Genomic DNA, 24,784 nt, shown 5'->3' on the forward strand with positions numbered 1-24,784 from the left:
TTTATTTGACAAAAAGGTCTGGGGCCCAAACAATGCTTTGGAATCAAGATAATAAACCCATGGTGCTCAGCATTGTGTACCAACACCACATAAGGGGAACCTTAAAAGTCCAAATGACTTAGCCCTTCCTTGAGATTCTGATTGGCTGGATCTGTGTTTGGATTTGAGAATTTATGTTTTGAAGTGCTGTTCATATTGACTTAGATTGCTTCTGAAAAAAAGCTGGAGACGAAGTTCCTCTCACCAAGCAAAGCCATGAAAAATTTGGTCACCTCCTTTTTTCAGAAGCACAATAATGCAATGGGATTTTCAGTTCTGGATATCCCAAGAGAGAAGCATCAATATCCCTCCTTATTTTTATTAGCTTAGAATGTACCCTACAAACAATGCTTTAAAAGGATGTTTAAACGTATGCCTAAACCGGGTGTGGTGGCTCACATCTATAACCCCAGCACTTTGGGAAGCAGAGGCAGGAGGTGGCTTGAGTCTAGGAGTTTGGGACCAGCCTGGGCAACTAACATAGGGAGACCCCCCCATGTCTACAAAAAATTAAAAAAATTAAAAACTACCTGGGCATGGTGGTGTATGCCTGTAATTCCAGATACTCAGGAGACTGAGGTGGTAGGATTGCTTGAGTCCAGAAGTTTGAGGTTACAATCAGCTAGTCGAGCTACTGCACTCCAGCTTGGGGACAAAGCAAGACCATGTCTCTAACAACAATAACAACAAAACCAAAAAACAAACACACAAAGTATGCCCATATTTTTTAAGTTCTAGAAAGGAGAGGATAAATGATCATACTACCTAACTTGAATCCCCAAATTATTTCCTAATTCTCTTCCCAAATAGTAATACTACTATTAATAATATAATGAGTTTTTATTGTATGCCCCTTTATAAGTGTTTTCCCATTTAATACTTCCAACAACCCTGTGAGGTCTTGTTTTACTTATTTGATCAGCGAGAAACGGAGGCGCGGAGGTCACCAAGTTTGCTCAAGGTCACACAAGTGGACCCCTAAGCCTACCTCTTAATCTCGACCACTGTGGCATTCCATCCTTTCTCCATCGTTTCAACGTACCCGCCTCATTTCTTGGACTCTCTCCTGCGACCAAAGATGAACAAAAGTTATATATCACTAAAGAGGAAAAAAAAACTGCTGGGGAGACTACCGAGCAGGCCGATTTGAGAAGTATTTGGGAAGGGCAGCCTTTCTGCGTTACGGGAGTCTTTTCTGTACGCCACCTCGCCGGGACAGAAGTCACTCCACCCGCACCCCGGGCGACCTCCGGAGGCCGCAGCTACCCCCGGGCTGCGAATTGCGAGAGGTGGCCGCCGCGCCCACACCCCCGCGGGCGCCAGGACGCAGGGCACGTCCACGCCCGGCGGGGATCCTTATCTCCCGGCCCCGGAGTAGGTCCGCAGGCTTCCAGGCTCTGCGAGGAACTTGAGGCCGGGGCAGATGACTGGGTCCAGCAGCCTCTGCTGGAAGGACAGTTGAAAAGCTAGAGGGATCGCTTTTTTGGTTGAAGACCTGAACCCACACTAGCCCCATGGCTTCTCTCTCGCCTGTAGTTTCCCGTGTCCTAAAAAGTTGGTCTCAAAGTTTAAGGATGCGGGAGTGTGTGCGGGCGCGTGTGACCCGCACAGGGATCCCAGTTGCGGGACCGGGGGACCGGGGGATCCCACCGTCCCTCTCCCCCGGGTCGCAGAGACCCTGGCAGACCCCGCGCCAGGACCCGAACCCGCGAGCGCAGGACAGGCGGGGAGGCGGCGAGCGCCCCGGGGAGGGTCTCGGGGGTTTCAGTGGGACCTGCGGCGGGGGACGGCGAACCAGCTGGGCTGGGTGACCGACAGCCTGGCCAGCCACTGGCCGAGGGCGGTTAGGAGGCTTAGGGCCGGCGCGAGTGCGTGCGCGTGTGCGTGAGTGTGAGCGCCAGGGTGAGTGTGGCAGCCTCCCCAACCCCCACCTGTTTGAAATGTTTTTCAAATGCCAAAGCCATATTGCCCAGGTTTCAAAAGTTGCAAACATTTGGAGTAAAACACGTGCGCAGCCCCCCAGTCCCAAAGGAATCCGCGGAGTCCAGGGCACTGAAAGAAAAGGAGGGAGGAGAGGGGTTCAGGAAGGTTGTGGGGGAGTTGGCTTCTCCCGGCAGGTCGGTTTTAGGACCCATCGGGAAGCACATTGGAATCTCTCCCTTTGGGGAGGAGGGGAGGGGTGGGCCGGCCGGCTGGCGGCCGCGGGGCGCATGCGCGCGCGTCTCCTGTCGCCGGCCGCTGCGCTCCGCGGCGCGGAATAGAATGAACTGTAACAAAACAAGCCGAGCCTTTGTATCTGCTTAAAGGGGCCGCGGGCACTTACCTCCCGTCCCGCTCCCCCCCCAGCCCAGCCACCGCGTCTTCAAGGCTCCCGGCAAGTGGCTGGAAGGGCTTCCTTCACCCTCAGGAACAGCCCGCCCGCGAGGAGAGGCGAGCCGGGCGGGAGGCAAAGAGGAGGCACCGCATTTGTAAAAGGCAAGAGAGAAAGGAAGGAAGGAAAAAAAAATAACCCGAGCGGCGCAGAGTGGACTCTGGTCCGGGAGAGCACGGGCGGGCGCTGGAACGTGGACCCAGAGGCACCGGAATGCAAACAAAGCTCGCGGGCGCCTGTGCGGGGCTCGCGGGGAAGCCCAGAAAGTTTGTTTTATGATGGCTTGAGTGCGCGAGCGTGTGCAGGGGAGCGAGGCTGCCAAGTTTCTCTCTCCTGTTTTGTGTTTTGGGGAGAGATGTTTCTCCCATGAACCAGCTGAGGCTTGGGGGCTCGTGCTGTGGGGGGCACCTGTCTCTCGTTTTATTTTATTTTTTTTGAAGGAGGGGTGTAACTCATCATGTCCAAAGTGATCCAGAAGAAGAACCACTGGACTAGCAGGGTTCACGAATGCACCGTGAAGCGGGGACCCCAGGGCGAGCTGGGGGTGACGGTGCTGGGAGGCGCGGAGCACGGGGAGTTTCCGTACGTCGGAGCGGTGGCGGCGGCCGAGGCAGCGGGGCTTCTCCGCGGTGGCGAGGGCCCGAAGCTGGGCGAAGGGGAGCTGCTTCTGGAGGTGCAGGGGGTCCGGGTGTCCGGCTTGCCCCGCTATGACGTGCTGGGGGTCATCGACAGCTGCAAGGAGGCCGTCACCTTCAAAGCCGTCAGACAAGGTAAGGCGGGGCGCGCCTTTGGGGGGCGCCCCGAGAAAAGGAGGGCGGTCTGTGGGCTGCCCCTCATTCTCGATTTCCCGCTTCCCTCCTCGGAGCACAGTGAAGAGAAGTTGAGGCCGTGCGCCTTGTGGTGGCGGTGAAATACACAAAGTTGTTGCGAGGTTGTGGGGTTGTTTGCCCACCTGCGTTTTGAAGAGGGGGCTGGGTTTGCGCAAGGTAGCTAGGGGACGTTTCCCAGGCCTGGCTGGCCAACCTGTTATCTCCGCCACCAAGTGCAGTGCAGTCTCGCCTGCACCCGAGGGAGAGTTGGGGAACTGAGTCAGGGGCATGGTGGACGCTGTCCTGGCTCCTTGGGGGAGGGATGCAGCTGGCGTTCTTTGGCCACGAGTCAAAGTATACAGAAAGAGAGGGTATGTAGTTTATTGGACCTCCCCCATCAGAAAATCTGCTTCACCTCGCGACCCCTCCAGGTGAGCTAGGACACGACTGCCTGGCCTTTCCTGAGCCTGCCGCCAGAAAAGCCTGCATTCACCCCTCAGCGAGATGACGCATGTGTCTCCACCGTGTGGCCCAGCCATAGACTAGGGGGAGAGGGGGAGGGGGTGTTTGCTTTTAGCTCGAATCGGGTCCAAGTTTACCCTACCACCACCACCATCATCGTCATTATTGATGATGAAAATGAAGGTAGTATTCATTGTTGGCTTACTACATGCCGGGCTCTGTGTAAAATACTTTACTTGCGCTATCTCACTCCGATACTACAACAGTTCTATGAACGAGTTGTTCTTATATACCCCATATTAGGGATAAGGAAACTGGGATTGACATTGGTTAAGTGACTTGCGCAAGGTCACACAGTTGCCAAAACCGAGGGTTTGAGCTCTTGTTGCAGAGCCTTAAGTACGGAGGAGGAAGGAGTGGGGGGATGACCCTACAGGATTGGAGGGGCTGCTTCCTGAGAAGGGAGTGGAAGCAAATTCCTCTCTCAAAAATCTGTAGAGGCCTTTTAAAAGATGCATTTGGTGGCTGCTGGTGATGTAGGTCCCTTACTTCTCACTTTGGTACCGACAAGGGACTGTCCCCATGTCAACCCAATGGAGAACAACTGAGGTCCTTAAAGGGCTCCCTTGTGCAGTCAGGTGCCATGACGCAGGTTCTCCCTAGTGAAAGCACCAAAGGAGGTGGTGAAGTTGAACGTGGTGAAAAGTTCCCATGTGTTTCCATAAGGACAGGCAGCAGCTGGAGGAATGTGTCAAAGGAAGGGCTGGGCTGAGCTGGTCCTCTCTTGGAAACAGGCGTGTTCCAGATGAAATGGAGGAGGGGGCAGGGGGACTAACCTGGCCTTTTAGCAGCTTTGGGAGCTGAGGAGCTGACACTTAGCTATGGAAAGCTCCTTGCATTTATGACTTCATTCTCCACCTGGATACCTCCTGCAAGAAGCCTTCCAGAATCCTGCTAGGATGAACAAATTCTTCCTCCTTTTGGTTCCTTTAATGTCTATCTTGTGGTTTTTTACTTACTGTGAACTGAGTTAGGTCCTCATTTCCATACAAGGTAGTGAGCTCATTAAAGGGAGAGATTGTGCCTCATTCCTGGCATATCTCTCCAGGTTTTGCTTGAGGTTCAAAACCTTTCCTGGCCTGACAATGCATCTTCCTCACACTGGCTTTCCTGTGGTTATTGCGTAAGCTAACACATGGAAAGTGCACCCAACAGTGCCTGTACATAGTAAGTGCTCCATAAAGATTAGCTATTTATGTTTGAATTGATTTTGAGCAGCTATTTATTTCTGAAACTAGTTTTTAGTGTCAGGAACCTGGATAATTATGACTTGACAGAGCTGTAGAGAAAATACTGTGTGAAGGCCTATGATGGGAGCAGCTGCAGGTCTCAGTTGAGGACCATTTTGGAGAAAGGGTGGAGGAAGGACAGGCAAGGGTACCTGCCCAACTAGTGGGATGTCTCGGAGTGTCTAACGGGGCCTGAATAGGGGCTGGTTTGCAGTGTTTGCAGTGTGCAAGATGCTGCATGGGCTTGTGTCTCTTCCTTCCACTACTTGCCAAATTTCTGGGAGGTGACTGTCCCAGGGCTCTCTCATCATGGAGTTTAAGAAGGCTTGGTAAGATAATCAAGTGGGTTTGGTATCAGACACCTCTGAGTTCAAAGGAAACTGTAGTGTCTCGAAGTGTTAGCTCTCTTCACCCTGTGTGCACAGATTGTTCACGGCAGGGGCGAGTGTGTGTGTATGTTTGTGTGTGTGTATGTATGTGTGTGTGTGTGTATGTATGTATGTATGTATGTGAATCTACTTGTAATGGGATAGAAATATACTGACTAGGAAACCTGAATGGCCTGGAATTCATTACAATCTGAAAGTGACTATTTCATGTAATAATTACACAGGCACAGTTGGATCTTCTGACGTCTTCATTACCTAGAAACCGTTTCACCAGTTTTCTGCTCCCTCTTCCATGTTGAGAATATGATTTAGACTGTATGACAGAATTGCTCTTAATGTGTCTTCATGACTATGCCTTTTAAAATCATATCAAGTAGGCTCATATTTGGTATATGGTAAAGAAAAATATTACTTTTGTGTTGTTTGCATCCCAAGTTAGCCACTCCCAGGGACGCAGGTCACTTTGGATACTGTCTACATGGTGGGAGAAAATTCTGTTTCTACTTCCTGGCAGTTCTCTGGAAAGATACATGGACCAAAACTGTCTGCGGCAGGACTAGATTGTGCAGGAATCAAACTCAGTGGGTCTGCCAGGTTGGAGTTAGTTCATTTTAAATGGAGAAGACAGTCCTTTGTCATAAAATGCCTTTACAAAGTTATATATAATTATGTGTATTCAGGAATCATTTACCTATAGTAAAATGCATATCTTAGATATATAATTTGATGAGTTTTAAGAAATGTATGCCCTCAGGTTAATCACTCAAATCAAGATAGAGAACATTTTCAATTACCCCAGAAATTTTTCTCATGTTCCTGTCCGTTTAATTTCCCCCTCCCCCTGCACCATAGATTTACCATAGAATAGTTTTGTCTTAAACTTCATAAAAATGAACTAATGCAGTATATACTCTTGTGTTTGGCTTTTGTTATTCAACAAAATATTTTGGAGGTTTCATGTTGTTGCATGTATACAACATGCACTTCATTTGGTTCTTTTCTTTATTGTTTAGTAATATTCTATTGTATACACATACCAGTTTGTCCTTTTGCTTGTTTATGGACATTTGGAGTATTTACTATTTTTTACTATTATGAATAAAGCTGTTATTAATGTTTTAGTTGCTCTACATCTTTGCAAATCTTTGATTTTGTTTGTCTTTTGAATTTTAGTGGTTCTAGTATATGCTTGGGAAAAGTGATACAGGATATAGGATGTCACTAATATTTATTAAGATCTTGTCTTAGAATATAATAGGCGCTTGGCTAAGCTGATGCTTCATGGGCATTCTCTTTTTCAATCGTTACAACTGGACTCAGATGTTAGAAGCTGAGGTTCAGAGAATTTGGATAACTTTTCCAGGGGTCATACCACAGTGGCAGAAGTAGAGCTACAATTCAGCTGTGTCTGATTCCAAAGCCTGTGCTCCCAATTCTTGGGACAGTAGGTCTCCAGGTGAGGTCATCAGACCAGTGGCATTAGTATTACCTGGGAACTGGTTAAAAATCCATATTGCTGGGCCTCACCTTAGTTCTACCAATTCAGAACCTTTGCGGGGGATGGGGTTGGTGTTGGGTGGGATAACATCCATGGGGTGTTTTAATAAGCCCTCAAGGGATTCTGATGCTCACTCAGTTTTAAGAACTACTGTACTAGGGTATAGACCAAAATTGAGAAGATGACATCAGATGAGGCACGTGACCTGGGTTCTAGAATAAGCTCTGCCAGTCACATTCTTAGAGCCTAATTTTCTCTATGCCAAAAATAAGTGGTTGCGCCTCTTCAGGTTATTTGTGCTCATGAAATCCTGTGTTTCCATGAATCACCCAGACTCTAAAGGTTTAAAATGGTATGATTGTAGTTTCCCAAAGTGGTGTATTCCAGGTCATGCTTACATATTTTTGCAGGTGAATTTTGTGGGTTTTCAAATTACCCAGGAACTATAACTATCCGTCTACTTTTTTTGTGTGTATGGCAGTATGGAGATAATAAAAGAGATACAATTTAAAAGCCAAATCAAACCACCACTAGACCCTTCCCCTCACTGTGTTGAGGGAAATTGTGATCACATATTGTTGAATATAGTTCTTTGTGTGGCTTTTTGTTTTGGTGTTGTTTTGATTCATTGGAATTTATGACAATAACTCTCATTTTAAAACACAGGGCCTTGTCTTTCAGAGTTGTTTGGTTTCTCATGAGTCTCTGGGCTTTCTTCTTTCTCCTCAGTGACCTCCTTCTGGTGTGCTGCTAAATGCTTAACAACCAGTTCTGGTAGTGGGTAGACCCTGATTTATAGCATAGCTGGAGTTGGGAAGAAACGCATATACTTGCCATTCCCAAGCCAATGTGAACTGGCCCCCACACACCACTGACCACATATAAGGTAGTGCCCTTGCGGTGACTCACCTGTAATTCCAGCACCTTGGGAGGCCAAGGTGGGTGGACCACTTGAGCTCAGGAGTTTAAGACCAGCCTGGGCAACATGGCGAAGTCTCTACCAAAAAATACATAAACTAGCTGGGCGTGGTGGCGAACTTCCGTAGTCCCAGCTACTTGGGAGGCAGAGTGGGAGAATCACTTGAGATCTGGAGGTAGAGGTTGCAGTGAGCCAAGATCGTACCACTGCACTCCAGCCTGGGTGACAGAGTGAGACCTCCGTCTCACACACACACACACAAAAGATAGCTCCCTGAGTAAAGTGCCATTCCCTCGCCCTGTTTGGTACCTTCATAACCTCGACACCATCTCATATTATCTTCTTTTTTTTTTTGAGATGGAGTTTCCGTCTGTCACCCAGGCTGGGGTGCAGTGTGATGCGATCTCGGCTAACTGCAACCTTCACCTCCCGGGTTCAAGCAATTCTGGTGCCTCAGCCTCCCGAGTAGCTGGGATTATAGGCATGTACCACCATGCCTCACTAATTTTTTTGTATTTTAGTACAGATGGGGTTTGGCCATGTTGCCCAGGCTGGTCTCTTGAGCTCAGGCAATCCGCCAACCTTGGCCTCCCAAAGTGTTAGGATTACAGGTGTGAGCCACCGCACCGGGCCCTGTTTCTTCTTTATTGTCTGTTTCTCCTCCCATGAGAATAGAAGTTCCATGAAAACAAGAAGCTTATCTCTGTTGTTCACCGCTGTATTTCTCAGTGCCTAAAAAAGACCCAGCAAATAATAGGTGCTCACTAAAATTGGTTGGCTGCGTGAATGATTATTCCATTGTTTTAGAAGGTAAGTGCAACTAGGCCACTGGCAACATCTTTCCTCCCTTTCTCTTGATTTGTCTTTTACTTCTTGTTTAGGATCCAGAGGTCTTCACTTTCTCATCACCAGATCTTCCAGTTAGCTGGCTTTCTGTGTCTGATAATTTATACTGGGCTATAAATGACTGACAAGGATTAATGAATCCTATTCAAGTCTTTCTGCCTGTTGAATCTAACTGAAGTTTAACAAGTGAGCCTCTAAATGTAGAATTTCAGATGTTCAGCAGGCATGATGATGAGGATTTTTTTTGTTGTTGATGTGGGACCTGTGTCATCATCCCTAAAAATGACTCTTTCCCTCCGTTTTTTTGTAGCGTTGTCCCTGTGTACTATTTTTTTTTTTTGGCTAATAGCATATCAGATCTTTGTTGCAGAACACAATCCAATTTTAGCCCTCTCACTCTTAAATTGTACTTTGTGTTTATGTCTTTTTTTTTTTAACTTAAACTTTCAAAAATCAATCTGTTTTTGTTCTTGGTGCCAAAAGAGCACTCTTGGAGGGATATTTTTAGGTTACACTGTGGAACACTGCACAGCTTTTACAAAAAATGAAGCAAGGGCAGACAACCCAACTTGTCCATTGTTTCCAGTGGGCATCCCTTGCCATTGGCTGTGTTATTTAAAAATAGATTAACTTGACCTTCTGTGGCGATGGCATACAGTTGGCTTGCCGTGTTTCTTGGCATTCGTTACCCAGCTGGTTTTAGATGGCAGAACTGATGATATCCACCAAGGGTAATTAAGTGGTTTATAAGAGAAAACATTCTGACATCTCCTTACCACAAGGGTTTATGTGAAGGATGTTGCTTTGTAAACGAGGGTTATTTAATGCAAAACACCACTCTCGGTGTTAGTGGCCCTTTCCTTGAGTTTGTATATACATGTAACAGGATATACTGATTTTGTGTACACTGAGAATAAAGGCTGTCAAATTCATTAAGGGCTGATATTCACATCCTAAAAAAGTAGGTTACTGCATGCCTGTCTGTGTTTTTGCAGCTCATATGTGAGATCTGTAACCTTGAAAAATTCCTAGTACATACTGGTACATTACTAGACTGCACCCCGTGGAGGTCGGCATCGATATAGTATTTCTTTTTTTTTTTTTTTGAGACGGAGTCTCGCTCTGTCACCCAGCCTGTAGTGCAGTGGCACGATCTCTGCTCCCTGCAAGCTCCGCCTCCCGGGTTTACGCCATTCTCCTGCCTCACCCTCCCAAGTAGCAGGGACTACAGGCGCCCGCCACCTCGCCCGGCTAGTTTTTCTTATTTTTTAGTAGAGACGGGGTTTCACCGTGGTAGCCAGGATGATTTCGATCTCCTGACCTCGTGATCCGCCCGTCTCGGCCTCCCAAAGTGCTGGGATTACAGGCGTGAGCCACCGCGCCCAGCCTCGATATAGTATTTCTTATGAACTCATTTTGTTGCTTCCACGGATGTCAAGGATTGGCCTATCATATTGACTCTGCTTTCTAGTAAAGTGTCCTATGGAGGGTCTAATGTGTTCTGGATGTCAACTTTTCTGAAGGCATGTAGCAAAATTAGAAAATGTAATTTGGACAGTGTCTTTTATGATTAAATAGTAATCTTCTCTTTTTATGGCTTAGTAATTACATAATAGAATAATCCATTATTTATCCTTTCTGTAGTCTCTGTATCTGAGTGAAAGCCAAAGTCCTTGTAGTGACTTCCAAGGCCGCCCGTGACCTGCCCTATGAATTTTACTTCTCTCTCTCTGTCCTGCCTGCTAGTGCCCACCTCATCATCTTACAGGCTTGCTATCTCTTGAGCTTCAAGTCTTTCTCAAATGTCACCTGCCCAGTGAGGCCTCTTGTGAGCACATTATTGAAGACTATAACTCCACTGCCACGTGTCATTCCCTGTTCCCCTTCTTTCAGCTTTATTTTACTCCATAGTATGTAGATCACTTCACCATAAGTAAATTTCTTATTTTACCTTCTTCTCTAGAATGTAAGCTGTGAGACGGCAGGAATGTTGTCTTGTTCTCCCACGGTAGCCCCAGTAGCAAAAACAGTGCATGGTGCCTAGTACTTGCTTGGGTATTTGTTAAATGTTTATGGTCAAATTTAGAACTAGAATAAATCTCTCCTGAGGTCTATTACCTTTGAAAATGTAAATATATAGAAGTGTCGGAAAATTTAGGTGATTCATGATGGATCACATTAAAGTTGGTAAGAATTTAACATTTACAGTCAATGGCTGGGGCTAAAATAGAGCTTAGCTGATTGATCCAGGAATATTCTTAAAGACGGTGAACATTGCTGGCCTGCTTCAGTTGGCCTTAATATTATGGGTTTACAAGCAAGAACATGTGGGTCCTTGGTCTCTTGTCAAGAAGGGGAGGGAAGAGTCCAATTTTAGGTTTCCCTGCATGGAAGAGGTCCTTGACTTTAAAATTAGTTGAGTGCCCTGATTTTCAGAGGTTACATTGATTTGGGAAATGACGGTAACAAGAGTTACCAGGTGGTTGATGCAAACAGGAGAGCTGAGGCTACTAGAGTCACCATGATGATCTTGTCGAGTTGGGGGTGGGTCTGTGCACAGCATCCCTTACTTAGCCAAGTCATTGGCCCCAGTCCACTTTGAGTCCTGTGTGCCCCCCACCAACATGAATCCCTAGCAGCCGACTCATTGGCCCCAGTCCACTTTGAGTCCTGTGTGCCCCTCACCAACATGAATCCCTAGCAGCCGAGTCTAGATCAGGATTTGAATGCACAGGGCTTTTCTGGGAGGTGCTCCCAGGAAGCTCCAGTAGGGGAAGGAAGAAGTGACACCAGTGAGTCAAGGAGGCCAATGGGGGTGCTTTAAAGAGCAGGTCAGCACTGCGTGTCTACGGCAGCCCCATGCTGAGTATGTCAGGGAACTTTGCAGACTCTCTCACCTCTAAACAGACTGAGAGGTTCTTCTGGCTGTGTGTATAGACTTTCTGTGTTACCATCTCCAGTGTCATGAGAATGAGCGAGAGGTTCTTCTGGCTGTGTGTATAGACTTTTTGTGTTACCATCTCCAGTGTCATGAGAATGAGTTACATAAGAGAATTACATTCTCATGGCTAAGGTATCAACCCCATTACTGCGGACAGAGGCATTTGTGTGTCCCTTTAATGGGCCACAGTTATGCTTCTTACAATAAGGCTAATCTTTGAGTCCATTATGATACAAGACTCGAGGCTCTCTTTATGGACAGGGGCATGATGGTGCAATTAAAAGGTGATCATGCCCTGATTGTAAGCCATGTTTCAAAATTACTGCTATATATAGTGTCAACAGGACCATAGTACTGCTCATAAAATGATCCACAAATAGCAATTTACTGATGTGTCATGGAGTCAGATTTTGGACACAAGATTGGCTTGGGTGAAGAGGCAGACTTTACACTTTACTAGCTGGGTGTTCTGGGGCAAGATACTGAACCTCTTTGAGCCAGGTTTCCCCCTCCGAAAATGGGGATAATAATGATACCTACTTTCTAGGATTGATGGAAAAGTAGAAAGTAAACCACGTGACACGGCTTGGCACATAGTGAGTGCTCAATAAATGTTGGCTTCTGTAATTGTTTGAATGTTCCCCATTTGAAAGCCCTTGGGAAAGAAGAAAGACTCTCTTGAGAGATGGAGATAGCAGTGCACAGTTCTCTGGAGAGCTTTTCAAGTCTAGAAAAAAAAACAACACTCTTTTTTTCTGCTTGATTCACATGCTGTCTTTTTGAAAGGCTGAGACTGGATTAGTTCAGACAAGTAGGAAGGAAGCCTCTGGACCTCACGGAGGTTTGAGCTGCCTGAGCTTCTCCCACATTGTCCCCGTTGATTGCTTTTAATGATTGTCCACAGGTTGCAGGTTGTGGTAGTGTGGAGGGAGGGCGAGTTCTTGGGTGTTCCAGGCAGGCTTTTACCGTCAATGATGATTCTTGAGAATGGGACTCTGTGGTCCTCTCATCTTCCTGGTACCACGTCTGGGCTCCTACATCAGGAATGGCTGGGCAAGCAGTGGAGCTTAGTGGTCATAAGGGTTTGGAGTCAGACCGCCCGGGTTCAAATCCAGGCCCTCCCACTTCCCAGCTGAGAGACTGGGACAGGTTAGCCTCCCAGAACATCAGTTCTCCCAGTTGAAAATGAGACTGTTACCTGTGTCATAAGGTGGTTGTAAGGATTAAATGAGATAATGTATGTAAAACTTGTAGTATCCTGCGTGGCTCTTAAGTGGTGCTCATTGAAATGCCTACCCTACTAGCAGCTGTGATCTTTTCTTTTCTTGATCTCAGCTCACTGCGATACCCACCTCCTGGGCTCAAGTGATCCTCCTACCTCAGCCTCCTGAGTGGCTGGGACTACAGGCGTGCACCCACCACACCTGGCTGTTTGTTTGTTTGTATAGATGGGGTTTCATTACATTGCTCAGGCTGGTCTCGAGCTCCTGGGGTCAAGCGATCTGCCTGCATCGGCCTCCCAAAGTGCTGGGATTACAGGCATGAGCCATCGTGCCTGGCCAGCTGTGATATTTTCAGCTGAGAAATGGAGGTATGTCAGTGAGCGCCTCTGAATCAGTGGTTCTCAGCTGGGGGCAAGTTGCTCCCCAGGGGACATTTGGCAACGTCTGGAGCCATTTTTGGTTGTCACAATTAAGGAGAGTCTTGCTTCTGGCATCTAGAGAGGGACGCTCTCTAGGGATCCTGCTGAACACCCCACAGTGTACACAACAGCCCCACAAGGGAGAATTATGCAACTCAAAATGTCAGTAAGGCTGAGGTTGAGAAAGCCCCTCTACAGGCATGACTCCATGCTTGATTCTGGGAATCTGAGTTAGGAGGGATACGCTAGTAATTGTAACTATTATTTATTGTTCCTCTGATATATCACTTAAACCCAGGTTAAGGGTTTGCCTGGGTAGATGAGCTTATTCTCATTTCATCTGTAAGAAAATTAGCTTGAGAGGTCAGGTTCTCCTGGTTCCCTGACTGCTGACCTAGGTGAGATTCAAACTCAGGTCGACCTGATTCCAATAATCTTACTCTAGGTTTCCACGTTAGAAATGTCTTGACAGCAGGAGCATGGTGGTTCACGCCTGTAGTCCCAGCTACTAGGGATGGAGGCTGCGGTGGGAGGATTGCTTAAGCCAAGGAGTTTGAGGCTGCAGTGAGCTATGATGGCACCACTGCACTCCACCCTGGGTGACAGAGAAAGACTCTCTCTTTTTTTTTAAAAAAAAAAGATTAAAAAAAAAAAAAAGAAAAAAGAAAGAAATGTGTCTACCCCATAGCCTGGAGCCCCCATGTCAATGTAGAGACACCGGTCTTAGGCTGGCCCTTTTGCTGCCAGAGAGACAGTACAACATGCCTGGTGACCCCACAGAAAATAGTCTTACAAATGAAAAATGGGTTCTCAAAGTGTTTCCTGCCAAAAAACAGCGTGTTGCTGTATATTTTCAAGCAATTCTGCTTTGTTGCCGCCATCTCCTGTTCCCTCTGATCAGCCTCACCAACGCTGTCCATTCTTTCCTCCCATGTGCCCTCTCTCTATCCTGCATGCACTTCGTTATTTCAAAGACTCAGAATGGTGCCTTGTAACTATAGTTTTGCCCAACTGTCTCCCATACTAGATTATGTGTTTCTTGAAGGCAACATCCTTGTTTTATGGATCTTTGTAATCTCTGCCCTCCGTGGGTACTCAGGAATATCTGTTGAATTGAATTCTTTTTGAGGGTAATGAGTAGGCAAAATTAAAAAAAAAATTGTCTAAGATCTTGTTGGCTTGAAAATCCATGTCTTATTTTTAAGGCATATTAAATATACTTAGCCATATGTCTGACTTTTCCGTGATGATTTAAGATGGTTGTCTGCCAGTTGTTGTAGCATTTTGAACTATAGAGAAAAATATTGAATTAATTATGTTGAAGGTCTTAGAGGGCCTTTATTCTGGCCAGATGTGTGCATCTGCTTGCGCCTGTTGCTTATGTAATGTGGCCGTGGAAGGTACCACCCTGGCCTGGTTTACATAGTATTTTACCACCTGGATTCTTGGCCAAGTGTTCGAATTTACATCTGATAGGGAGAGCATGTTCATTTCCTCCTCCATCTATCAGCCTGTTTAAGTCTGTGTGAGTTGGTTAAGAATTCAAAACTCAAGATCAAGTTGTTAAAAAAAAAACTTTCTCTGGTATTGCAGCATGTGTTTTTTTTTTTTTTTTAATTTTATTTTATAAAAAGCGTAGGCATCTAGATTTTGGTTTCTCATCTTTTAAAACTTAAATAGTATCGTGACCTTATATGACTATCAATCACTATCTAAAATTGGTCTGTGATTCTACAGCGTATGTATTTTCCTGGTGAAATTTAAATTTTCTCTCATTTAAACAATGTATATAGTACAGAAATATGTTAATATGGCAGAAAAATATGTCTGCATTGTCCATAATCCCACCCCAGAGAAATACATGTGTTAACACTATTTTTATCCAGATGTACACACACACACACACACACACACACACAAACACAAACATATACTTTTGAAGATGGGGGGCTTTTTCTTATGAAAATAAGACTGTACAGTACATGCTGTTTGGGTGGGGAGTTTTCTTCGTGCCTAACAGTGTATCATGGCTTTTTTTTTTTTTTTTGGTGACAGAGCCTTATTTCTCTGTCTCCTAGGCTGGAGTGCAGTGGCACGGTCTTGGCTCACCTCTGTCTCCTGGGCTCAAGCGATCTTCCCATCCCAGCCTACTGACTAGCTGGGATCACAGGTGGGTGCCACCGTGCCCAGATAATTAATTTTTGTATTTTTTTTTTTTTTGGGTAGAGGCAGGGTTTTGCTCTCTTGCCCAGGCTGGTCTCAGAATCCTGGGCTCAAGCAATCCACCCACCTTGACTTCCCGAAGTGCTGAGATTACAGGCGTGGGCCACCGTGCCTGGCCAATCATGGACTTTAAAAAAATACTACATATAGATCAAGTTGACTATTTCAGTGACTGCAGCATTTATTTTTGGTTACTTTATAATATAATAAGCCATACTTTCAGGATGAACATTTAGAGTGTTTTCGGTTGTCTTTAACATATTGATGACTATCCTCATACATACATTATAGCGAACATCTTCAGATATTTTCTTTGGATAGTTATCTAGAAATAAAGCTGTTGGCTCACATGAATTATTTCTTTTTAAGACTTTCGGTATCCATCATCATTTTACGGCTCCCCTCCGCCCCCCGAGAATATATTAACTTATATCCCTGCTGGCTGTATATTGAGAGTCCTGTAGTTTTTCACTTATCTCACTTGTAAAGATAATACCTTGTACTGGAATTGTTTATATGGTGGTCATCGCAAGTCAGATACTGAGTAGTAAGTTTTTTTTTGTTTGTTTGAGATGGAGTCTCACTCTTGTTGCCCAGGCTGGAGTGCAGTGGTACAATCTCAGCTCACTGCAACCTCCACCTCCTGGCTTCAGCCTCCCAAGTAGCTGGGATTACAGGCATGCACCACCACACCCAGATAATTTTGTATTTTTAGTACAGACGGGGTTTCACCATGTTGGCCAGGCTGGTCTCGATCTCCCAACCTCAGGTGATCCGCCTGCCTTGGCCTCCCGAAGTGCTGGGATTACAGATGTGTAATCCCAGTATCCAGCTGGATACTGAGTAGTATTTTGAAGGACAATTAGGGAGTGGTGGGGACTAGGATTACCTGGAAGGGCTTATCCTGTTCAATGGGAAAAGCTGCCGTTCTGCTTTGGCCTGTTGCTGCCATGTAGGAACATTGGCCCGGTGTTTGTAGTCTAGATTTTTCAGGTTTTCAAGAGAACCCAGAAGCCTGTTTTTTGTTTTTGTTTTTTTTTAAATGAACTTTGTTACTTTTAAAGTGCTGGTTCAAAGTTTTCTTTTTTTAAAAAAAGGGTGAACCAAGCAAAACACATCTGGGAGCCATATTTGGTCCTCAGATGACAAGCTTGCAATGCCTTGTTTATATATTTATCTCTCACTTGGTTTCTCTCATACTTCATCTCTTCAAAAGCAGTAATTGCATTACTCCTGTCTGTGTTCTGAGGGCCCAGGATACTGACCAACTCACAAAAAGGGTCAAAAAATGTGTGTTGAAATGATTAGTACATTCTGGAAGTGGTCTGCTTTGGCACTATAGTCCATGTAGGTTTATTTGAGGCCCAGCTGGTGACAGCTTTCCAATTCAAGTTATTAAGAGCTGGGGAGAGAGTATATTTTGACAGCTGATCATAATTCTTGGAATATTTTGTCCCAGGACCCCGGTCTGCTGTGTCTTAGAACTGGGTGCAGTCACATCTTGAAATTGATGTTCACATGAATTTGAGTTCTTAGTACAGGAATAGAATCTATTCTCTGCCCTGAAGTGATTTTGTTGTGAAATGTGTAGCCTTACCAACAAGAATGAATGAAGTTTATGTATACCATCTAGAGAGGTTTTAAATTTGGCAGGAAAGTTCCTAATCATACAACTTGTTTGGACTTTATATATAGATGAATTGGGACCCTAACCTTTACCCCAGGAGTAGACACTGTCGGAACACGATTAACCTCTAAGACGGGTAGGCATCTGTTTTTCAGTGCCAGCATTACATGGTAGAATTTGTTTTTTTTGTTTTTTGCAAACCAGTGCAGCCCTTCTTGCTTTCCTGCTTGCATAATAGATTGTTCTGCATTGCATAATTCATGTCGGGCACCAGGTTTGCTGCACTAGGATAAGGAAAGGGATTCAGGTGATTCAGATGAGAAATTTAGTCAGTGCATTTTTTTTTTCTATCAAGGAGCCAAGAAAGGTCCTCTATTAAATTAAAACTATAAAATTGTCAGCAAAAGTCCAATGCAAGGTTAAAATCTTACTTTGTTTGGATTTATATTGTGTGTCTTTTCTCTCCTTCTCTAGTCCCCTTTCCCCCTCCATTCCCATATCAGAATGGAACATTCCAATAGACTGTCTAGGAATTCAAATTTTAGATAGGATATTCTATATGTAATACAGAACTTCTGACGTGAGATGCAACTTAGGAGAGTTTTCAAGTTTAGACTACTGTATGCCCCGATCCACTTCCTTCATTGTGGTCACTGCTTTTGGAGCACCCAGAAGCCCCCTCGCTTGGCGTGAAGTTTGACTTCTGTCTGCTACTATAAAATGCTCAAGGATAAGGTGGCACAAAAAGCTTATATTCCATGGTGTTTCAGGCTGGGTGATCCCAGGTTCAATTTCTGTGCTTTGGTCTTTGTTAAAGAGTCTAGCCGTGTCACAGTGCACATGCACAGTTAAGTACCTCCACAGTGTTTGTGAAACCTGTTTTATTTCAGTTAAGATTGGCAGAGCCCTATAGCTGACCCTAAGTGAACTCTAGGTGCATATGTGATAAATGCATATTGCTGTGTGCCACTGAGGTTTCATGATGGTTTATTATGTGGCATTATAATGGCAATAGGTAACAGAGACGATGAGATTTCATGTTCAAATGGCTGACACGTGTCCAAAAGCTATGGGTTAATTTGGGACATTGAATCTTGAGTTTAGGCAAAGATGGAAAAAAACCCCCAGTAATTGTTCATTACAGTGTAAGGACAGCAGTTGAGACTGTTGTTTCGGATACCTACATCCAAGGAAATGCCCTGGCTTCTGCCTATGTGAATCTACGAGCCACATTTATTAATCCCATAAATTTATTTTTCTTTTAAAATTAAAAATTGAAAACTTTTGAAGGCACAAAGTGTTACCTCAATATTGATATATTATACACGTATCATTATTTACAAGGGAAAAATTGGGAAAACAGGATGCCCAGCAAAGGAAAAATTCATGTAGCTGTTGCCTATTTATGTCTCTTCAACTCCGTGGGAAAATACTGCCATACGGAAGAAAGGCCCTGGCTTTCTTAAGCAATGTGAATTTGTTTCTGTGACATTTTAGCTGAAAATGTAAGCTCAAGATATTCTGTGTGAAATAAATTATCCCAAAGAAAGATAATTGTGAGAAGAAGCCATTAATGGGAATAAGATAGCTGGTTGTAATGATTGGAGGCTTTTTTTGGTGGAAGGAGCTTATCCATGGGGTTTAATAAAACATGGTGAGTCACCCTGTTGCCTGAATTCCACAGGGGAAAGAGACATTCGGGAAAAGGCTGCAGGGGAAATTTGCGGTCCTGTGCACCTGTTACCAGGCACTTACATTCACCTGGTGGCTGCTAACAGATTGCAGGCACAGCTTCTTGAAGAAAATCATCAACTTTGAACACAGTACCCCACACATTGGATTTGGGTGAACGGAAAGTATATCAGAATTACCTGGGAGAATTTTCAAGTTATGGTCACCGGGGCGTGGCTTTATTAGTGATTCTGACTCATGTCTCCCTGCTCAGCACAGTCCTGATGCTCCAACTCCAAAGAGTAGTCCACAGAACAGCCACTTACATAGAATCAGGCAGGGATGTTTGTTAAACATGGGGATTACTAGACCCCAGCCCAGACCTATGGGATTAGAATCCTGGGGGTGTGGGCTCTGTGAATCCACAGTGTTCAAAGGTGCTCTGGCTGAATGTGGCAAGTCCACCGTGTGATGCTCCAGGCTCTAAAATACTGGCCATTTCAATTCCAGTTATCTAATAAGTGATGATAACAGACCCCACTGTACACTCGAATGAACACTGATTGTGGAAGGCGGTCAAGAATAGAATGACAAATTGAGTTATTTGAGCTGCAAGTTATTCAAGGGGGCAAATGCTAGGTGTGTGCATGTGTGTTTGTGGAAGGTCATTTTCTTGTTTCAGGGTCTTAGCATCAGTCTTGCAATTTAGAGGGAACTTTTCCTCTGTACCACACTTGCCCTTTTAAGGCAGAAAGGGAACTCCGGTGGAAAGACAGCTTTGACCAATAGAACTTTCTGTGATGATGGAATATTCTGTATCTACACTGTGCAATACTTTATTCCCTAGCCACATGTGGCAATTGTGTACCCGTAATGTGACTGAGGAACTGAATTTTACATTGTATTGACACACAATTTAAATTAAAATCTATCTGCTTGTGGCTAGTGTCTACCATATTGAATGGCACAGAAGACAGTGCCACCACAAATAGTGAGGACAGTTACACACCTTTGGTGTCACATCCAGCTGCTCCAAGACAAGGTTGGAGTGATACTTTGGGTTGATGCTTCTTAACTTTGAAAGCTTGGGGTAGATCATGTTTTAGTGTCCTTTGGCCTTTTTCTTTTTAATCAGTACATTTACCGATGACATTTTTCTTAAGGAAGCTCAGCATATGGTAGTGTGCTAATTGTCCCAGGTGAAGTAGGTTAGGGGTGATGTTTTCTCCTGTTGACTGCTCTGTCTCCAGCACCTGTAATGAGGGAATATAATGGATGGCTGAAAAGTGATTTCAACTTGAGTATTTTATGCAGGGTGGGAGACTCTTACCCTGAGGTTACATAGTTAAACTGTTGTATCACTTGATGCTTTTGGTTATAATTAATTTAAAAAATGCAACTCAAATGGCTTAGGTAGCTAAGGAGATGAACTGATGCATATAACTTAGAATTTCAGAAGGATGGAGCTTCAGGTATGGCTCAGTTGGGGTATGGGTCCAGTTTTTCCGTAATTGGCTTCAGAGTTGCCGATAGTCTGTATTCACTACCTGTGAAGATACAACCTACATGTCTGTAATGGACAGCCTTGATTCTCTCAGAGTTGCTGTTTTCACTGTCCTCCTGTCTTGAGCCTCAAGATGGCTCTTCTTTTTGAGATACCCCACTCTGTCACCCAGGCTGGAATGTAATGATGTGATCTTGGCTCACTGCAACATCCAGGTTCAAGCGATTCTCCTACCTCTGCCTCCCAAGTAGCTGGGATTATAGGCATGCACCACCATGCCCGGCTAATTTTTGTATTTTTAGTAGAGATGGAGTTTCACCATGTTGGCTAGGCTGGTCTCAAACTGAGCTCAAGTGCTCCACCTGCCTCGGCCTCACAAAGTGCTGGAATTATAGGTGTGAGTCACTGCGCCTGGCCAAGATGGCTTTTATTTGCAGATGGATAACAGTGGCAGACAGGGGTGATATGCCTTGTTACTCACAGCCAGGGATAGAGAGACCCAGAGGAATGTCATGTACTGTGTGCTGAATGCCTTAGTTCTGCAATCCCTAATCATTGATGCTTATGCACATTGGTGCCCACTCGCAGTAACGGGTGGGGTCAGTCCTTATTTGGGCCTTTAGACTTGCACAGGGAGCAAAACGTGGTTCCCTAAGGAAGAGGGAGGTGCTGTTGAGAGAAGCCATGGAATAGATACCAGGTCAAGTAATCAACTGATCCCCACTTCTGACAGCTACCTCCAATGGGATGGTGGATTTAGAGAGAGGTCAAGTTGGACAGGTGCCATGGGAAATTTAATTGCAATTGGGTATCGATGAGGCAAGAGTGGACTCCTTGGATATGAGTTTTAACTTGACCTGATGAGTTAAAAAATACAGCTCCCATTTATTGATCCGTTGTTACCTGAGCTCTTGTCAAACTCTCCACAGACACTATCGTGTTATTTTTTTTGCAACAACTTTGCAAGTAGATAAAATTTAACCCATTTTAGTGATGAAGAAACCAAGTCTTAGAGAGGTGAAGTAATTTGCTTTAACTTCACAACTAGTGAACTGCCATTCTAATCTGGTTCTAATTCCAGAGCCTGTGCTGTTAAATAGTATTCAAGACCAGCAGTTTTCAACTGAGGTCATGTTGCCTTTCCAGGGAACATTTGGCAATGTCTGAAGACAGTTTTGATTGTTACATCTGGGAAGTGCCACTGGTATATGGAGGGGTAGGGTTCGGGGTACTGTAAACATCCTGTAATGCACTGGACAGCCCACTGCCAACAAAGAGTTATCTGGCCCAAATGCTAGTAGCAGCAAGATTGGGAAACCCTGCCTTCTAGTTCTGACAGAACTCCCCATAGGTTTTCACTCACCATCTCCTGAGCTCACTTTATTTTATTCTTAGCTCTCATCACCATCTGAAGTCAGCCTGCCTATCATCTGTTCCAGTGGAGTGTAATCACTTGAGAGCAGGAAGCTGATCCATAATCCATATATTCTACTCTGCTTATGGCCAGGCAGTACCTGGCAGCTGAGCAGCATAAACATTTGTGGAATGAATGAGTGAGTGAATGAACCAATCAAGATGGCATCCTTCTTGGGGTGGGTAGGTGCCTTCCAATTGGATATGGCTCAGGGAAGATATGAGAATTAACCGGAAGCCTTGAACAGTGCTAGGGAACAATGGAGACACACTGTGGCTTCCCAAAGGGAAGAGCAAGAGGTGATCAGACAACCAGTTCTCATTCTTGCAAAACTCGACAAGCAATGACTTGAAAGAGGAGAATGGGAGGTAAGTAATGAGACCAAGCCATACTGTGCTGAGTGAGGCAAGAGTCAGAACTCAAGTGACTGATTAAGACCCTGAGCACTCAGAATTCAGAAGGCTGCAAAGAGGGTCACCAGTCCATCAGTGACCACCAAAGGCTGTACCAGGTCTACCTGGAACCTCGCCACAAGGGGCCGTGATCATGATCCATTGTGAGGCAAGATAGCTTAGTGGTTACAGTGGTCATTGCTGTATTTTCTATTCCATCACCGCCCCTTACTGGCTGTGTGACCTTGATCACTTGCTTAGCCTCTCTGTGCCTCAGTTTCTGCATCTATATATATATAAAAAAAAGCCTGGCTCTTTGTGCCTGGCTGGAGGCCACTTAGCCTAGTGCTTAAGAATTTTGGAATCTCAGGGTTTAACTCCTGGCACTGACTACCCTGGTTGGAAGGTAGAGAATGGGATGTCACCTCTGGCGGACTAGAGCATGGCCAAATGCTGTTAACCAGGCCGTCAGTCTTTGGAAGAAAATAGTCTGCTTTTACATCCCCTGGTGGTAGCAGAAAGGTACATGTGTGAAAATATGCAGGGGCTGCTCGTGTGTGTGTTGGGGTGAGGGTGTAGTGGAGGTTAAAGGTATCTTGTTCCAGCAAGGCTTGTAAAAGAAAACAACATTAAATGGGCATGTGCAGACACAGACCCCCTCCCCACACCAAAGTGTCCTTCCTTATCTTTGTCTCCTGGTTGTGTGTGTGTGAAGCACAACCAGGAAAAATTGTGGACCCCATCTCTGACCAAGATCAAAGGAGGAAAAATAAATGAGTCTAAGACAAAGCAATTTACAGATATTAATTCCCAAAGAAGAGTAAAGATGTTTGCCTTTTCTCTCAGCGTGTTGGTTCTCGGCATTCTCATTGTTTGACTACTCTAATGTCAAACATTCCTCCTTTTTCCTCCTCCTTCCTTGTGTTTGCCTAAGAGTCCTTTCTTTTCAAAGTTGGGATGGCTTCCAGCTCTCACCTGCCCACTCTGTCCTGTCACCTGGCTGTTGGGCTTCACGTATGAGAGTGAAAACTGAGGAGAATAGAGTCATACAGATGATGACAACAATAGCAGAGCTTGATTTGGTGCCTCTCTGCTCAGGCTTTGCACTGAGGGCCACACGTGCACCATCCTTCATCTTCAGCACATGCCGTGAAGCGTGGGCACCATCCTCCCCAGTTTAGCGGTCAGAACCCTGAGCCTTGGAAGTTGTTACTTGCCTGAGATTTCACAGCAGATTAAGTGACAGCGGTGGGTTTCCTCCAGCTTGGTGTTTGCTGGGAGGCTGCATTTTTGCCTGGTGGCAAGTGGCGGGATCCCCTTCAGGCTGTGATGTACCATTGTGTGAATTAAGGGTAGGTGACCTCCTGGAGTTTGGTCTGAAGAAAGCCGAGGCCAGGCACCCTTCCTTGCACCCTCCGTTGGAAGGGAGACGTCTGTGTCTTGCCGTGAGCCTGGCTCGTTGCAGCGCAGAGCTTCCCTGTTTCTCCATCTGCTGCCGCACCCTGCGCGTGTCTAGACACAGGTGCTTGCGTCTTCCCGCACTGACTAACTCCTACTTTCTCCTTGGGGTTCCTGGCAGTGCAACTTGGCACTTCATGAACGTAGCAAGGTTCTGTGAGACTTAAACAAAATTGTGGTAAAATATACATAACATAAAATTAACTGTTTTAATTATACAATTAAGTGGCATTAAGTATATTCAGGTTATTATGCAATTATTACCACTATCCATCTCCAGAACTTTTTCATCTTCTCCTACTGTACCCATTAACAATCCCCCATTCCTCTTTCCCCTGGTGACCTCTAAATTTCTTTCTCTGTGAATTTGACTACTCTAGATACCTCATATAAGTGGAATCGTACAGTGTTTACCCTTTTGCAGCTGGCTTATCTCACTTAGCATAATGTCCTCAAGGTTCATCCACGCTGCAGCGTGTCAGAATTTCCTTCCTTCTAAAGTCTGAATACTATTCCATTGCGTGTGTACCACATTTTGCTCACCCCTTCATCTGTTGATGGAGATTGGGTTGTTTCCGCCTTTTCCTATTTGACTTTTATCTTCCCACTCCCCTCGGAAGCAGGTGGAATCAGATTTTCTTGATGTCGTGGCCTCCTCCATTCTGCTTTTCTTTCTTGCTCAGCTTTGCCTGACTTTCCCTGGGTCTCTCCGGAGCATCACTTACCCAACGTCTCCAGCTCCGGTGCTGGGGCACATACTGCCAGGGTAGAGCCTTGCCAGCAACATGTCCTCATTGCTTCTTTTCAAGGGGTGTGTGTATTGGTCAGCTGTTCTTTAGTCCCACCATCAGCTTTGACCTAGTCAACCCTTCCACCTTTCTGGCTTGGAGGCTATATGCTTAGTAATTACGTGCACAGGATTTGAATTTCATGTAGTCTGGGTTCAAATCTGGTCCTACTGCTTCCTTGCTATGTGGCCTTGGGTACATGTTTTTACCTCTGTGAAGTAGCAGTAATAGGAGCACATATCTTATATGATTGCTACAAGGATTCAACGAAACGATGCAGTCAACCCTCGGCATGGAACACAGAGCAAAGGCAACGCTGAATAACTGATAGTTATTACCATATTAAGTTTGTCAGTTTTCCTCCTTTGAATCTGATCACTTGATTCTAGGCTTGTGGAGGCGCTGAATAGACTTCGTAATTGACTCAAAACACTTCTGTTTAACACTTTGGGTTTTTATCTTCTTTCCTGGCACTGCTACCTCCTTTGAGATTTTATAGAGC

The 24,784-nt window shown here is 45.2% G+C and overlaps 1 protein-coding gene and 1 long non-coding RNA gene across 24 annotated transcripts in view; one reads left to right on the forward strand and one right to left on the reverse strand.

The window, feature by feature from the left end:
* Positions 1-645: 645 nt before the first annotated feature.
* Positions 646-1,917, reverse strand: LOC103882000. The gene is made up of 3 exons (XR_643645.3): positions 1,814-1,917; positions 1,028-1,105; positions 646-684 (listed from the first exon to the last, which is right to left on the reverse strand). It is a non-coding gene; the product is annotated as an uncharacterized LOC103882000 (long non-coding RNA).
* A 318-nt stretch (positions 1,918-2,235) lies between these two features.
* The window catches only part of MAGI1 (membrane associated guanylate kinase, WW and PDZ domain containing 1), a 677,304-nt gene continuing 654,755 nt past the window's right edge, over positions 2,236-24,784 (forward strand). For all 23 annotated transcript variants that reach the window (XM_017955299.2, XM_017955302.2, XM_017955304.2 and 20 more), the window contains exon 1: positions 2,236-3,180. In XM_017955299.2, the coding sequence (XP_017810788.2) occupies positions 2,868-3,180 (313 nt within the window). In that variant the 5' untranslated portion in view covers positions 2,236-2,867. The remainder of the gene's footprint in view (positions 3,181-24,784) is intronic.

The sequence above is a fragment of the Papio anubis genome, chromosome 2 (assembly GCF_008728515.1).
Source record: "Papio anubis isolate 15944 chromosome 2, Panubis1.0, whole genome shotgun sequence".
Classification (NCBI taxonomy): Eukaryota; Metazoa; Chordata; class Mammalia; order Primates; family Cercopithecidae; genus Papio; species Papio anubis.